Source organism: Tyto alba, unplaced genomic scaffold (genome assembly GCF_018691265.1).
Source record: "Tyto alba isolate M040663 unplaced genomic scaffold, T.alba_DEE_v4.0 Super-Scaffold_26, whole genome shotgun sequence".
In the NCBI taxonomy this organism is placed as follows: domain Eukaryota; kingdom Metazoa; phylum Chordata; class Aves; order Strigiformes; family Tytonidae; genus Tyto; species Tyto alba.
This window is the reverse complement of record NW_024881300.1, coordinates 22,015,965-22,033,519: the sequence shown is the minus strand read 5'-3', so window position 1 is coordinate 22,033,519 and position 17,555 is coordinate 22,015,965. Positions and strand designations below refer to the sequence as shown.

The following is a 17,555-nucleotide window of genomic DNA, read 5'->3' as shown; positions in this document are numbered from 1 at the left end:
TAGGGCGACACATATAAAGAGCATACAGACCCCTTCTGGCTTTACCGTGCAAGAGTGGCTCGTAATTAAATAATATCAACCTGGTTCTTGTCAGAGAGACACTAACGCACAAACAACCAACGCTGCAAAGAGGTGATGCTGAAAAGAAACCTCGGCAGACCCACCGTGGGGACAGCCAGCTGCCAGCAGCACCTGCCCAGAGGGGCATCACTGACCTACCTGATGTTCTCTTGGCAAAAGGCATGCACGAAATCCTGGACTTGCGGTTGAGAGAAATTCTTGTCATAATATTCTATCAGCTTGGCATAGATAGTGGGCACAGCCATGAAGACATTGATACGGGGAGCTTGGGAGCTTAGCAACTTCTTCCAAACCTAGAAGGGAAGATAACAGATATAAAACTACACCTCAGTGTTAAGTGTAGGGGGGAAGCAATCATCAGCACGATCAACACCAACTCCTCAGCATCTTCAAAGAGGTTCACAAGGCAGGACACTGCAAACGTTTCATGGGGGCAGCGAGCCCCACCACTGCTCCTTTGTACGGTGCAAGGGGAAACTGAGGTGCAGGACTGGTCGAAAGCAAAGCCACCTTGGGCTGGTCACAAACAGTCAAATCTCTGCTACCTAAGACTCCTGGAAAGTACAAACAACTGGAAGCCTGTTGCGTGTGCCACATCCACATCCAGAACAGCAATTCCCAATCTTCATCATGCCCTTTACTGCCCAAAGCACAATATTCACCTCTCATCCCACCAGCGGATCACCCACCTGCTTTCACTCTCAGTGAGCACAAGATGACAGAAACGACATTTTTTTTTAGTAGCATCATGTTACAGGCAAGAATTTGCTCATGAGGATGTAAGCTTGTGGCAGAATCAGTTAATTCCCTTATCACGCACAGCTCTTCAAAGGCTACACAAAGCCACCAGCTTTTCAAAGCATGGAAGCTCTTCTTTGGAAAGACATTAAGCCACATCTGAAGAACACAATACACAGGTAGGAGCCCACAGACTTAAACCTTTGAGGGAGAAATGCTTTTAAGACGGAGGGCAGGGCTGGGAAGAGAGAGATCATGCACTGGAACTGGGAGTGAGACTCCACTGCAATGGAAATGGTCATCTTCTGGTGAGCAAACTCAGATCAGCCATCAGAAACCGCAGGTAAAATCAGGAGACAGCAGCTAGCCAGGAGGGCCACTACACCAACCTCGCTCTTCCCAAGAGGAACAGCCCCTGTGGGACTGATATCCTCCAGCTGCAATTCCTGCTAACCTGTGGGAACTACAAATGGGGACAAATTCCAGGAGCTGGCTCTGCTGAGGGGGGATGAAGATTAACCCCCAGCTGCTGCCCTGGCTGAGCAGCCCCACCTGGGAGCAGTTAGCTATGCGTAGGAGCCATAAATATTGCAATTGGGCCCCTTCCTTCCACACCTCACCACTCTTCCCCCTAGGTAAGCTCCTCCCGAGACAGGAACGATCCAAAGCCATCAATAAATAAAAGGCTCTGGTGACGGACGCCTCTTTCCTTTCGCTCCGGTCCCTGCCCCGCTGTTGACAAATGTATTTTCTAACAGCTCCTGACAACGCACGCCGCCTCTCCCCTCCCCACCCGTGCACGCTCAGCTGCACACAGGCGCGTGCGACAGCGAGAAAAAGCAGGAATTGATTGAAGGTGAACAAGTGATTCTCCTTCATGCTGTCACTCTGCCCCCTTCCCCTCCGTCCTGCTCGCTCGGGCTCCATTTCATTACTTTCTACTTCGCTGCGCCAGCGCTGCCTCTCCCCGTCTCTCACTCCACTGCTTCAAAACAATCAGCTCCTAAAAAAAAAAAAACACCCCGCACCACCACCATGCTGTTATTCCTAAGAGAGCGGGATACATCCAACAAAGGCACCATCCCACCGAAGAGAAGGGAGCTCACGCTGCCCCCCCAAGCTCGGAGATGGTCCTCGATGGGGTAAGACAAATGCACAAGGTGGAAACCCCCCCGGACACCTCAGGAGCTGGGACGTGAGTGCTGCAAGATCCAGTCAGCATCAGGGAAAGCAGAGGAGGATCGTGACTTGCCTGGACCGATGAGTGACATGCCCGGAGAGGGATCACCACACTCCTTTGCAGAAACCCCACCTACCAGCATGGTCCCCTAAAACAAGCCGAAATCGGTAAAATTGCATTTAGAGGGAACTAACCCTGCCACACTCCTCCCAGGGTCTTTCCCCAAAGATCTTTTTCTCTTCAACCCCCCAGTATCTCTCCCATTCGAGGCAGCAGGATGGAGGCAGGGGCTGAATGCACAGACCTGCTGTCCCCAGCCTGGTGCTCCCAAAAGCTGTTGCTCTGGGCAGAGAGACACACGTGATGGCAAGCAGGGATCAGGACTGTGCTGAAAGAACTGAAGGGAGGCAGATGCTCGGGGCTCTTCAATTCTTGCTGTGTGATTTTTTTTTTTTTTTTTTTTTTTTTTTCTGTGCCTTCACAAGTCCAGAGCAGCTGTGGGGAGCAGAGGCAGACTTCCAGTCTGGACACACAGCAGTTATTTTTCACGTGAATTTGAGAAAAAAAAAAAAAAAAACAAACAAACAAAGAAAAAAACACCCAAACCAAACCCCACACAGAACAACCCCAAACCATCACTGCAAAGCATAACAGATCCCTCTTGCACCCCAGAGTCCCCTGTCCTCACACGCCTGCTCAACTCCTGCTCTAGATAAATTCCTCCCTACTGCCACTCCAGCAGCTTTTTCTGTGTCAGTCCGGCTTGCCCCAGCAACAGCCCCTTCTGAAGATAAGCAGCTGCCTTTGGATTCGTGCCACCAGCTGCCGGGGTGATCTGCTGACAGCCAAACATCTCCACCTGCTCTGCTCCTGCTCAGCCAAATCTGGATCCTACCCCTGTGTTTTAACAGTACTAAACACCAAGCTGCGGTACGAAGCTGGCAGCCCCAAGCCCTCTGCAGATCCCGAGCTGTCCAGAGGGCTTGTCACTGCCCAGCCAGCTGTAACAGCTATTTCTGTTTTATAACTACAACTTCACGGTTTGAGAGAAGGATCTGGGAAAGTCTCGTTACCTGGGACTAATCAATCAATCCCGGGGCTTGGACAGGCTCGTAGCAAGAGGCCGGCTTTGCCCTTCCAGCGCACAGCATCCTCCGACACCGCTGGGCTCGGAGCAGCACCATCAATCTCCCCCTCTGTTATCCCATGTGTCACCGTCACCACATCAATTACCTGTGGACAGGGTATTGGCAGCCCATCATTTCATTTTATTTCCCTCAGCTGATACCTCAGGACTCCAAGCGCTTTTAAAAAGCCATGGATTCTGGAGGCAAACACGGCACCGTGTGCCAGGGCTGCCGGACTTTGCACCAAGAGCTCACCAGACACAAGGGAAGCAGCATTCTGATGGAATATGTTCAGGACATGGACCAGGATTCCTTTTAAAATAAACAAAGGCTAGAAACAAAACGTTTCAACAGCTTCTTATCAGCAATAACAGCAGCAAAAGTCCAGGGCAGGCTTACAAGACAGGGCTGCCCGAGCCAGCAAAGAAGTAGGAGACCTTCTGTTCCCAAGAGCCTTCCCATCAGCCTGACATTCCTGATTTTCTTCCCCTCCCACTGCACAAAAACATATCTTGGCAATTCCATGAGCTGGCCAGTGGGATTTTGCCATCAGTAAATGAGAAGAAAAAAAAAAAAAATAAAAGGAAAAAAAAAAAGAAAATTACACTAGTGGGTACAAAACAACAGACACAGCTGTAAGATTTTTCCCACATATTTTTTCCAGCACACAGATGGCATGATGGTGAAGGAGGACAGAGGAACATGCAAGAGATGGCCCTTCCATACAGCAACACTCCCAACCAGCCTCCAGATCTTCTAAGATCGCCTGAAGCAAGAGATGCAAGCAGAGAGTAGTAACTTTTTTTTTCTCTTTACAAAGGCCTTGCTTTCAGAGGGAGATGTACAGTGCTGTAAACTAGACAGAAAACACCAAATCTACCAAGATCTGAGCATTCCTAATGCATAAAAAGAAGGTGGCAACAACCCTTAGTGTGTTTAACCTTGCAAGACTTTTCCTGATGCAGGACTCTCAAAAACAGCCAGAAGAGATGCAGGCAAAAATGCCTAAAAGCTGAGAAGGAAAAAAATATCAGCATGGATTTTCCCATCAGACTGCAAACAGATAATAGAAAGCCCGTGCTGCTGCCTCTACTGAGAGGTGCAATAATTTTATAGTAGAATGGAGCTGTTGTATCATTTTCAGTTGTTATTGAATTCTTTTTAAACCTTTTGAAAAGTAACAATGCCCCTAATGCAAGGTTAAATCACCCCTTTACTTCCCTTTTGATCAGGGAGACGGGTTCGTGTTTTGCATCGATCACTGCCAAGCGGGTAGCGCCGCCGGCAAGGAAAAGGGCTGCCTGCAATTTTTGGAGCATTTGCGAGAGCAACGGGGCTGGAGCCGAAGCAGCTCTTCGTTCGGTGAACCCCTGTGCCTAACTCCGAGGACAGAAAAGCTCCTGTGACTCTCCAGGAGCACCAAAGCAGGCAGGGCCACGCACCCACGTCTGACACCGCTTAATCCCCGACGGCGAGGCAGAGGGGCTCGATGTGAGATGGGAGCTCCGCTCTCTCCTCACGACCGAGCCGCGGATGGCTCTCAAGCAATATGCAGAGAAACATTCTTCTCTTCAAAGGGAAATGGGGCCCTTGGTGGCTTCGTCTCATGTTTGTTGTAACCCCAAACTGGTTGCGCTCTGCATGACTCTGGTTTTAATCATTTATTCATCAGTGCAGCTTGATGGCCCCTCTGCATTCCAGGCTGAAGCTTTTAAACCTTTCCTATGCTGTAGGCATACCGAAAGGAGCAAGTGCTTTCCCTGGGACCTGGTAGTATAAGTAAATATGACAGGCTCTGATTCCATTTTTTATATTTCCACACACACATCAAAAGGCATTACTCCATAACAGATGCTGAGGACAGACGGCAGATCTGGGGAGACAGAAAGAAAAACTCTAACTTTTTAAAGCCAGGTCTGCAAGAAATTGATCAAACATAATCCATTCACTAGTGACCTGCTCCACCCTCCACTGACTCCTCTTTGAGTTTGAAATAAAATTACTCCTCTGAAGCCTCCCATTAATGGATGAAAAGACAATTGCCTTTCCCCAGCTGAAACCAGGTGGGAGACGCAATCCCCACCATGCTACCAGCAGTATCTTAGCCATGCTTGGTTACTGGGGATCAGACTCTTCTGCTTGGATTTGCTTTCCTTTTAAAGAGCTGCCCAGAGTGATGTTTGCAGAAGCGACAGATCCAGGGGAAAGGCTCACCGTGGTGCACGCTTCTCCTTCCCGGAGGCAACCGCGGCTGCTGAGCCATAGATCTCCCTGCACAGCCCAGCAAAGGTACAAAGCATCAGTGCCTAGCCTGGCTCGCACAGATAACAGCAGCAGCGAGGGCAATCGGTTTGCTCGCAGGTGTAGCACAGGCTGTTGGGCTTCACGGGGAAGTCGGGGGGGGGGGGGGGAACTACACAGTGCGGCAGCGACCCTGGAGCAACACCTCACAGGCAAAAAACCTCGACAAGCATCAGGTCTGCTGCGCCCTCCCACCACGGGGGAAAAAAAAGCTGCCCCGGGTGACAGCACGCTCGCAGCACGTCAGGGGAATTAGTCCCAAATCACACACTGGCTTTGGGCACTCCTCATTCACATCACGAAAAAATGCCTAGAATGGTCCAAATAAAATTAACGATTTTGACGGTTTTGCATGTGACATGGTAAAACCGGGTATGATTTTTCAAGAGGGCTTGATCCTCGGAGGCACCTTAAGTCAAACATGCAGTAACACTGGCACCGAAACAACAGCTCCTTTTGGAGCTTTAGGGCAATAAAACTGCATCTCGGCATATTTATCAGGGCAGTGGTTGCAGGGCACAGACAGTGTTGTCATTCCGCAGGCAGCACACCACAGCTCGAAACCTGCCCAGCCGAGCCAAACGGGCAGCACCCGCCACAACTAGGTCACACCAAGCTGAGATTGCTATAAGCTTCCCCCATCACTCAGCAGAGCAAGTTTTTTGTTTGTTTGTTGTTTTTTTTTTTTTTCCCCCCTCTTCACGTTTTTGAATACTTCTTTCCCGCTCTGCACTCAAGACCAAAAGACCTCCTGAGATCTGATCTCACGTTTATCAGTGCGAAGAGCTGACAGGGAGCCTTTTGCTGTTGGAACATCTTTCCCTTAAGGCAAGATCAGAGATGGTCCAAGGCAAAGACAAGCCCTTCCCATTGTTCAAACTCAGAGCAGATCCACTTTGGCCAAAAGCCTCAGCAGAGGATCCTGCAAAGCAGACACTGACCTCACGACTTGCTCCGAAAAGCTCCTGCCCGGTGCAGCTGGGTCCTGGTTGGGAATGGGGCCACCAGCATGCGACTGTCACGGCAAGAGCACCAGCACAGAGGACACCCAGCTTCCCCTGGGTCTACCTCTCCAGACACGCCAACATTTCCATCAAGTAACAGTCACGTCACAGAGTGTGCTCAGCCTCAGCAGGCGCCACTGAATCGATGCGGTGAAGGGAGATGGAAAGAGGGGGTCACTGGGGAACGGGTGCTCTACTAGCTGCTTGGTGCAAACCCCAACGTTCACAGAGGCCTTCAAAAAGCACTTGGTCATGGGCTTTCACTGGTGGCCGGTAAGGAGAAGGCTCACCTTGCATTCCTTTCCTTAAGCAGAGGCATTACTCGCCACCAATCTGCACGAAAACTGTAAAAATCTTTCAAATTTCTACTCCTCCGTAAGAAAAAAAGGGCAGGCATTTCAAACGGGTTCAGAAGCAGCTGAGAAATGCAAACAGGAACAGTGCAGCTGGAGAGGTAAGCTCAGCCTGGAAGCAAGTTATAATGGGAGGATCATATAGGGATGCTTAGGCTGCAGCTTGCTCTGGTTCCAAAGGAGGTTTCTGCCCGCCCAGTTCTCACCCTTGAAAAAAAAAAAATAAAAACAACAACATCAGAGCTACCCTTGCCCCACACAGCTGCTGGGAGGAACGCACTTGCAGGCTCACTGCTGTTCTCCTGCCTGCTCGGCGTCCACATGCCCACAGCAGCACTGAAATGTCTCCCCCCCCCACAGCCGGTGCCCGAGCACCAGAAGCAGAGGCAGGAGCACTGGGTGCTGCTCCCACTCTCTCCAAGCAGGGGTGCAGGCAGCAGCCCGAGGGGCTCCCCGTGGAGCCACGCTGCACCCCAAGGAGTACACGCACCAGAGGACTTAGCATGTCACGGATGAGTCGACTGTAATGCTGGAAATTAAGGGTCCATTTATAAACCCTTTATTAATAAATGATTAATAGATGCAGCCTTATTTTTTAATAACTTACAATAAAAAGATACTATGGAAAGCTTAAGCAAGGCAGTCTTAACAGATGGTGCTATAAAGTGAATTATAACATGTACAGTAGCTAGTGCAAAGTAATGGATGTCCTCATTTAATAAAAAGAATCTGATTTTATGCAGCAACTTTCACGCTTGAGGCATCTCAATGCACTTTAATGAGCCCTTGTGGCCTCAGCAATAGCTTGCATGCAGCTGCAGACATCAGATGCTGTTTTAGTGAGAGAGTGGATGTTGGTCAGGACACTGGGGTTACTCCACAGTCTTGATTTTTAACCTTTCCTTGGACAGCTACCAAAAGCAGACGAAAGGGTCTGAAAGATGTCACCTCCTAACACTGCACTGCAGGGAACGACAAGCAAGCCTTGGTCCGGGGCTTGAAATGTCTTTAAACTAAGAAAAAAAGAGCATTATTACCACCACTGAAACCAGACTGGCATCTGTATCCACAACTATAAGGCATGCCGCAAATTATGTAATTTAATAAACACTGTAATAATAAAGTATTTATTTTGTATAATGAAGTGTTAGTGATTAGAAACCAAACACACATTGGGCATGCTGCTGCGGTTTCTCTTGAACCCTTGCCAGTATCACTCAAGGCTAAATATGTCTGCAGCAGGTTGCGAGTAAGTTCCTAGCCTTGTTTTGATCAGCCTGTCAAGTGTTTTAGCTGCCATTCGAGTTTCTTTATATCACACTATAATTGGCTGCTTTCTCAAGGTGCAGCGAAGGGAAAAAACGCACACAGCAAAACTCAGGCTCCTTCTGCACAATCCTCCACTGAAACTCTGCTGCTTTTCTGAAAGCTGATTTCAGTAGCAAAGGGCATTTTGTAAACAGCTGGTGAAAATAGACTGGAACTGAAAGGCAGCTTGCATTAAACTCCACAAGAAAGCCTTATTTACCCTCATGTGCTTTCTTTGTAGTGTCGATCAAACCACTTTCAGCTCCCAGGGGAGGCCCTCGGAAAAAATAAAGGGAATAAAAAAAAAAAAAGAAATAGAAAAGCAAATGACGTCCTTCAGAGCCCGAACGCACCTGAGAGCCCTCGGAACGGGGCTCGCTGCGGCAGGCACGCTTGCCACACCGACCTCCCTGTCCAAGTTCAACCTCCAGGGTCAAGCAGCCGCCCTCCAGCGCTGTCCCCGCCTGCCCTTGGTTGTCAAGGCTGGGGCGGGGGGGGGGTAGGGGGGGGGGGAGCTTTGATCAGAGAAGGCAGGCGGGGTGTCCCGCTCCCCTGCACCTGAACCCATCCTTCAACGTCACCTCATCGATTTGCAGATGTCGGGAGAGAGCAGAGAAAAACACAAGGGTATAAGGGACAATCAATCACCCGTGGCACAGGACGCGGAGAAACGCGCCCTCCAGAGGACTCGGCTTTGCTTCCAGGCTCCCGGCACGCTCTTCTGCCACCCCACCAGCATCACCAGTGCTGGGCGCGCTCCCAGCCCCAGCTCTGCTGGGGCACATGCCCCTGCTTGCACCCTGAGCTTTTGGGGTGACACCCTGAAGAGAGGGGGAAGGCAATTTGGCAGTGACCAGTGAGGAGAGAGCACTGGCTACAGCTGCCCAGGACCCTCCTGCCGCCTTCTACCACAGCATCCTACCTATTTACTCTGGAAATGCGACTGCAGAGCTGCTCCTCCAAGATTCTGCAGCTGTTCCCCCCCCGCAAAGGATCAGTGCTTGGGCACCAAGAGGGTGTTCAGGTGTCAGGGCCATCTTGAAACAAGAAAGGAAGCGTGCATTTTCTGTGGTTGCTTCTTCGAGAAGCAGAAATAAGCAATGAAGAAATCACACGGTCCTGCAGTCGCTCAGACCAGAGCCCAGGCTCACCCTTGCCTGAGAGCAGCACAATCAAAGGCTTCAGGGTATATCCCACACCTCTGCACTTCATCCTTTTCAGTGTGACGAGGCCACCCAGCACATGAATAAACACGAACAGGTAAAGAAGCCTGTTTAATTACAAAGCACAGGCTTGACAGCCTCTTTTCACTTTCCCAGGGCGTTCTCTACCAACAACACGTTTCCTTTCTGCTACAAGGTGGAACCAGCACCTGAAAACCCAACTGCTCCCTTAACAGCGATGCTGCAGACTCCAACGTCTCTCACACCACCTACAACACCAGGAGACATGGATGAACAGTGCTGGATCCCAGGGGCTGGTAACTGGAGAAGCTGTTCTACCTTACTGTTGGTTCCCTTTTCTTCCTCTCTTTAGGTCAGCTGTCTGCCACTGTGGCAAGGAACAAAAGAGAGGCAGACCACTGGGACTGGCGTTTCCTGTCTCAGCTAGAAAACAACAGTGTAAGTGTGTCTCTACTGCACTCAAGTAAGGTTTCGCTCCTGCCACCTTTCCTGCAAGGCTGCAAGAAGCTCTCCATGTGCAAACTCTCTCATACCACTGAGTCTAAACCGACTGATCTGCTAACACTTGTTTCTCCACAGAACAAGAGCAGTGTTTCCATGCAAGTGATGAGTACCACTATTTCTCTTACCTGGGCTGCAAGAAACTCTAAAGCCTGTGTTCTGCCATGTAACGGAATATAAAACACCGAGGACATAGGATTGGAAGGGAGAAATGCAAGCTACCAAAAACGCCACCAAGCAGCATAGCTTCAAGCAGCACACTGCTAACATCCAAGAGAAAAAGCCAGTATTTCCACCTTTCCTGGTACTAGAAAATTAACAGCCCTTATTCCAGGTGCAGATGCTCTTAGCAGGTACACAGAAGGGCCCACCTCCAGTCAGAGACCCTCAACATCACAAGGAGGGGCAGTGTAGAGTTACAGTTACGTACGTCACACTTAAACAAGTTGCAGCCTCCGGAAGAGCCCATTTAGTCCAGACTGAACGTCCAACTAAAAGTGGTTTTTAACAGACACTTTATGAACCACATGCAGCCAGTGGCTGAAGAGGCTGGAATGCTTTAAGAACTTACTTCCAAAGTTGCTCTAATTACAATGCATGGGGTCTTGCTGCTGTATTTCAAAGACAACGCGCAATCCCTCCAGGCTTACCATCTGTGCACTGAATTCGGGTAGCATGATGCATGTCGCTCCCACCCAGAGAGGACAGAGGAGCTTATTGATCACCCCGTGGACATGATGTAAAGGCAGCACGTGCAGAATAACATCCTCCTTCTTCCACTCCCATTTTTCAACCAGCCCTGTGGTCTGCAGGAGAAAACATACAACCCAGGGGTTAGAGCAGGACGAAAGACTCTCACTGCTTGAAAAGCCTGATGTACCCCAAATCCCCCAGACACAGCCAGCAGCAGAAGCCCCTGACCTCCTGGAACAATGCCTGGGCACAAATGTCTTTCCTTTAGGGCCAGCATGAGCAAAATTCCCACCACGACAGTAGAATACAAGATGAACACCTTCTGCATCTTGTCAGCACATATCTTCACATATATCGGCAAAGTCCTTCCTCATTACTGAGGAATAATCCACAATGATTTTAAGCAGGGCCTACAAAATTATTAGCCTGGTGCTGCACATGCAGAGTTGGCAGAAATAGTAATCAGAAAACTAATTTTCCCAGAACTCTGACAGTTTGGACACAGATGACATTGGGCTTTTAGTGCCTGTAAGGAACAGTCAGTAGAAGCAGAAAATCACTGTCTGATGAACAGTAGGCTTCATGTTAATAAAAAAATATTAGTATATCAAGCTTCTAAAACACTTTGCTATGAAGGGATAATAATCTAAAGCATTAGACCTCAGGTTTCTGGGTGAACAATGCCCTTCAGAGCCCAGTGTTAGCAACTGGAAAGCTTATTTCCAGACATCTAAAAATATAAAAGCATTTGAACAGTGGAATTCAGTCGTGTTATTCACGACCCTCTTCCACGGGGCAGGGAGCAGGTTTCAGGCTTTCTGCAAGACAGCACAGAAGACAGCGACTGCTCAGGCCACCCCCCAAATGATCAGCATATTTGTAAGGGAACAGATTCTTTGCCCAATATAGCCAAGCCCTGGCTCTATCCATCAAGGCTTTCATACCACTCCCAACATTGCAGTATCTGAGCACCCAGCACAACGTAAGCTCTCGGAGGCGTCCGTAAGGCATGATGTATTCCCTGCCCTTTTTCCCTAATGGCATGAGTCTATCAGTTGCAGGCAGTGATAACCAACTGGTGAGGTAGTCAGCAGGCTCATTCAAACTTTTAATTCCTTTTGGCTCAGAGAGCTAATGGATTTTTTGCCTTGGGGATATATAGTTGAATAATGCACAGACTTCACACACTACTGTACTGGGCTAAGTCATATTCCAATTAGGGACAAAGATTCTTTCCTAGTCACAGTGACAAAAAGCAAACTGCAAAGACAGCAGTCTTTTTACAGTAGGTCTCATCCCTTCTGCTTTCCAGGAAAGAAAGGAGAAGAGTCCACCTGCCCCTGGCTGCAGTTGCAGCACAGCAACCCCAAGGGGACAAAGTTCAGAGCCTCAAACACTCTTCTCTGTATTCACCTTAGAAGTGTTGAGGACTTTCAAGGCACAGCCCCACAGCTCTGTGCAGGAATCCAGTTGTGGTAAGGTGCGTCGTGCTTTGGGGTTTGCAATCCCAAATCACCTCTGAAGGCCAAGACCTCCGTAACCCGGCACAAGCTTTGCAGAGGGAAAGCAGCACTCACCACAGCTTGCACATTCTCATGGGTGCTGAGGACACCTTTGGGTCTTCCTGTCGTCCCACTAGTGTAGATTATCATGGCTCCTCTGTCTTTCCACGAGGAGCAGGTTGTCAAGGGACCCTCTTCCACTGCTGCATGACTTGCCGATCCATCACTATGAGACTTAAGAAGCGGCAGAATTGGGACTCCCAGCTTCTCAGCACTAGGAGCTATTTTCCCCACATATTCCTCTGCTGCGATGACTAGAGCGCTCTGCGAATCCTGAATCACGTATTCCAGCTCCTGCACAGGGTGTTTCTTGTAAAGGGGCACTGCTATGCCCCCACTCATCCAGGAAGCCCACTGGGCCACCACATAAGAGGCATCATTGGGACACAAAAATGAGATCCTCTCTTCCTTCAAGTCCCTGCTGGGGCACTCCAGAGCTCTACAGATCTCCTGGGACAAGCGTAGGCTCTGGCTGAGAAGGTCCCTGTAAGTGTGCTCACCGTTTTGGTCAACGATGGCGATTTTATCGCCGAAAGCCAAAGCCCTAGTGAAGACGGGGGTAACGTCGCTGCTGTAGGTTGCCCATGCGGTTTGCAGACCCCTCCGGGGACAGCCAGCCCTCTTCTGCCCACGCAACCCCCATCTGCAGCGGTGCAAGTCCCAGACGAGGCATCGAAGGGGCCGGCTCACTCGGGGGAAGAGCAGGGAGACCAGCATCCTGCCAGCGCCGCTTGTTTTGAAGTGATTCTGCAGAAAGCAATTATAGGAACAGATAAGTATGTGCAGCAATTACCCAGGGGTTTATTCCCACAAAGGAAAAGTGGCAGCCTTCATTTGAATAATACCCACTGTATTATTAATGTTTATGCTTCAGACTGCTGCATCCCCAGTGCGCTAGGCCCTGCCCGGACGGAACAAGAGACAGAGACCCTTCCCTACAAAGCCTCTGTGTTCCTAAAACCCAGACTAACTTAAATTATGAAATAGTTTCCATCGATCAGTAATATTAGGACATTAAATAGTGACTACTTGAGGTGCCATTCTAACTCAGTGGGACCAGCATTTAAAGAAATTAATTACAACAGTCCCTAGCTCTCAAGTTTGCAGTTTCCACCACTTTGGTAAACCGCTGCCTTGCTCTGCGCTTCCAGTTAGGCAGCGCGGAGCCAGACACGAAATCCAAGCCTCCTAAGGCTCAGCCCAGTAGAGGATTGTTTCCTGTGTGAGCTTTCCTTCAAGCAATAGCACGTCTCAGTACAGGAAAGTGCCTAAACCCTCCCGAGGGGTCATCCATTACAAACACTGCTTCAGCTCAAAAGCCTTCTTAGTGACAGATCAAGTGGTTAACAGCTCCCGAACAGCCCCAGGCAGCATGAGCACTGCCCACCCCGAGCCCAGCCGCTGGTTTTCCCAGCAAATGGCAGCAGGGAAGCGCAGCCACGCACCCCACAACCTGTGGATTTGGTTCAGCACTTCTGTAAGCATCAACCTGGCAGCACCCAGGGCTGGGCAGAGTATCAGGACAAGCCCAGCTGCGGCACCAGGCTCCACCTGGGCAGCCAGAGCTTGAGCCGAGCCCAGCCCAACCATCACAGCGATGACAGAACGCATTTCAACAGAGAAAATCTCCAGAAGGGAACGGGAAGGCGTACCAGCACCATTAAGGCTTTACAGGAAGATCACAGGCTGGCACAAACGTCATGCATTCTGCCTTTGCGCTTAGACAGCACGATGACATCAATCTACCCACTCATGGGAGAAGTTTGGAAAAAAAGCTTTTGTGGTAACTGGAGAGAAGTGCCGGCAGTTTGCTCTCTACCCCTCTCTTCCCCATCCGCTCACTTTCAAAGGGAAAGGTTCGTGTAATAGTGTTGGACACCACCTGGATCATCTCACAAAAACACCAGGGAAAAACTGAACACACAGTGCAAAACTCTTAAGAGTATGAGGGAGATGGGAGCCTCAGGCCTACAGGAACACTTTGCAGGGGAGACCACTGGTACACCAAAGATGAGAGGAAGAAGCGATAAATTGAGAGGACTGAGGAGATGCCTCAGAAGAAGCCTAACCCCCTCTGCACACAGGCTGGAAGCTCAGCAAGAACAAGCACCTTTACCATGCAATGACCATCACCGATGCCAACAGGGGAGCAGAGAGGAACGAAGAGGGCTGAGGCAGAAGAGAAAGGGATTTACTGCACGGCCTGTCTAATGGCTGCTGTTAAACACCACCACTGAAGTATCCCCAGAGAGATACTACGACAAGAGGAGACAGCCAAAGAGGACAACTTCTCACTCTGGATGATTGTACATGACACTTCCTTGATGCTGGCAATAACAAAAATTTTTTACAAAATTTTTTATAAATGCCTATCAGTGGAGCAGCTCCACACAAACAGCCACCCAGCTCAGCTTCCCACCACGGGGAGGAACTGAAATAAAAATGATCCAAAGAACCAGCAGCAACACAGGGATGAGCTGAATACAGCTTAGCCCAGCTCAGGCTGCGGAGCCACGTCCACGGGCAACACCTGCTGACAGCAGCGAGCGTTTATTTTTGCAGAGACGTAGCTGCGAGCCCTGCAGTCGCTCCCATCCACTTTCAGAGCATTTCTCCAGGCAGACATTGGCTTTGCACGAATTTTCTTTTGCATATCGACCTCAATTTCTGCTTCTGCAAAAGAAACTTGTGATTTAATGCGGAAACATCTGGGGGGAGGGAGGCTTTAAACCCAGAACGTGGTAACCGCGTGCACTCATGACATACACCGTCAGGATGGAAAAAAAACAAAGCAGGTCATGACAAAGCTCGCGTGACATCTTTCCATTTCTCCGTAGAGACTAAAATATAAAGAGCTAACACCATTTGTAACCTAAACCAAGCCACATCCTCCTAACCTGCGCCCAAGGCCAGCTCACTGGCGAGATGTTAATGCCCCAGACATTAAGAGGGGCGTTAATTGGAAGGAAGCGTTTGCCAGGATCACACCGTGATCCAGGCCGGCGCAGCTAAGTGCACTTGGCGTACTCGCTGCTCCCCGTACGGCTCCGGAGCAGGTGTTAGCTGCTGCTACTTCAGAGCAGCGCCTTCCAAAAATCACATTATCCCCTTCTCACCACAGCACCCGTCCAGATTTAATGGAACAATAAACAGCAGCACTTATACCCAGGCCTGTGCATTTACGGACTTCAGCGAACTGGCGTTGACTGTGCGTGCAGACATACAGACGCTCAGGACAGGGTTTTCTTTACCCCACCTCCCTCTCAGGGGTAACTGGAAACACAAACTCCAGCTGAGCACACCTGAAGGTTGTCACTGGGGCAGAAGATCGGGGCAGCGTGGCAGGATGAGTCTTCGCTGCCTGGGGAGAGAAGGCTCAAAAACACGCCCCCCTCCACCATCCTACGGCTAAAGCAAGGAAGGAAAGCGGCTGGGGAGCTCAGGCCGGCGTGGCGGAGCTGGAAACCGCGAGGCCAAACCCCTGCCGACCCCGCACCCCTCATCTCCACCCCACAAGGGTGGGCTTTATTCTTCTTTCACCCCAGAGCGCGTTTCCACCCTCCTGCTCTCTGCCGCTCACCCCACCCGCAGCAAACCCCAGAGCGGCGGCGGGAAAACCCCCTCACCCCCGGGGCTCCCAAGCTGCAGAGGCCCCAAGATCGGCCTCACCAGGCCTTATCACCTTTTAATTAAAAGCACTGCTAACCGCGGCGACACCCGCCCTGCCCCAACCCTCCCACCCCGCCGCAAGGAAGGGGAACCGGGCCCGGGCCCCGTTTACGGGACGGGACAGCCCGGGCCGGGCCCCCGCAGCCCCGGCGGGGCCTCACCTGGCAGCGGCACCGCGCGCCGGGGGGACCGGTCCGGCCGCGAACGGGCTCCGGCGGAAACGCGGCCCCGCGCGTTCCGCACCCGAACGTTCCGCCTCCCCCCCCCCGCCCCCATTTTATGGGGATTTCGCCCCAAACCGCCCACTGGGGGAGGGGCGGGGCTCGTGGCGCCGCGGTCTCAGCGTGGTTCTGATGTCACCGCGGTGTCCTCTGATGTCGTGGCAGGCAGCCGTGATGTCAGGGAGCTGCAGCCCTCGCCCCGGGGATGCCACGGCCCGCAGAGCCCGGACCCCCAGCAAATTCGGGGGGGATCTGTGTGTGTTGGACAGACGTCCTGGGGACACACGGACGTCCTGGGGACACACAGATGTCCTGGGGACACACGGACATCCTGGGGACACATGGACGTCCTGGGGACACATGGATGTTGTGGGGACACATGGTCGTCCTGGAGACACATGGACATCATGGGGACACACGGACATCCCAGGGACATACAGAGATCTTGGGGACACATGCATGTCCTGGGGACACACGGACATCCTGGGGGACACGTAGACTTCCTGGGGACACACGGACATCCTGGGAACACATGGATGTCCTGGGGACACACGGACATCCTGGGGACATACAGACATCTTGGGGACACATGCATGTCCTGGGGACACACAGATGTCCTGGGGGACACGTAGACTTCCTGGGGACACACGGACATCCTGGGGACACATGGATGTCCTGGGGACACACGGACATCCTGGGGACATACAGACATCTTGGGGACACATGCATGTCCTGGGGACACACAGACATGCCGGGGACATGCAGACATCTTGGGGACACATGCATGTCCTGGGGACACACAGATGTCCCGGGGACACACAGACATTCTGGGGACACACGGACATCCTGGGGACACATGGACATCCTGAGGGACACTGAGGTGGCACATGGCGGCTGATCGGGCCGTGACAGCACCAACCCCACCCCATCCCCCCGGCGCCCAGCGGAAACCTTTTCCCGCTTATTTTGAACCGTTCCCGCTGCAGATTTGCATTCACTGCTGCGCCAAGGGGGGACGTGGCGGGGGGACGCGCCCCAGGGGGCAGCCGGACCCACCCACGGGTGACGGGCACAGGGATGGGGCAGGACCCCCCCTGCTCCGCTGCTGGAGCCCTGTTTTTCCAGCTGCGCGCAGCGGTGCATGAAGCGGGGCGGCCGGGGTGACCCCCCACCCACCGCCCTCAGGTGCGTTTCCACTCCGGGGCCGGCAGTGAGGCGCAGCGGGGCTGGGAGCGGAAACGGGGACGGGAGCCCGACCTCGGGCAGAGCCCGGCCATGGCAACATCTCCCCGTTGCACAGCTCCCCATTTTGCACCTCTCTGTTGCAGGGGTCCCCGTTTCACGCCTCCCCGTTGCACGGCTCCCTCCCAGTTGCACACCTTCCCAATGCACAGCTCCCCATTTCACGCCTCCCCGTTGCACGGCTCCCTCCCAGTTGCACACCTTCCCAATGCACAGCTCCCCATTTCACGCCTCCCTGTTGCACAGCTCCCCATTTCATGCCTCCCCATTGCACGGCTCCTTCCCGGTTGCACACCTTCCCGACGGACCGCTCCCCATTTCATGCCTCCCTGTTGCAATTCCCTCCCCATTGCACAGCTCCTTCCCCATTTCATGCCTCCCCACTGCACAG

The 17,555-nt window shown here is 51.7% G+C and overlaps 1 protein-coding gene across 1 annotated transcript in view; it reads right to left on the bottom strand.

The window, feature by feature from the left end:
• ACSF3 (acyl-CoA synthetase family member 3) overlaps window positions 1-15,587 on the bottom strand; it is a 65,632-nt gene extending 50,045 nt beyond the window's left edge. Inside the window, exons 1-4 of the mRNA XM_032983883.2 lie at window positions 15,335-15,587; window positions 12,048-12,779; window positions 10,428-10,583; window positions 220-374 (exon numbers count right to left, since the gene is read on the bottom strand). Coding sequence (XP_032839774.1) covers window positions 220-374; window positions 10,428-10,583; window positions 12,048-12,779; window positions 15,335-15,535 — 1,244 coding nt within the window. The 5' untranslated portion in view covers window positions 15,536-15,587. The remainder of the gene's footprint in view (window positions 1-219; window positions 375-10,427; window positions 10,584-12,047; window positions 12,780-15,334) is intronic.
• Window positions 15,588-17,555: the final 1,968 nt, after the last annotated feature.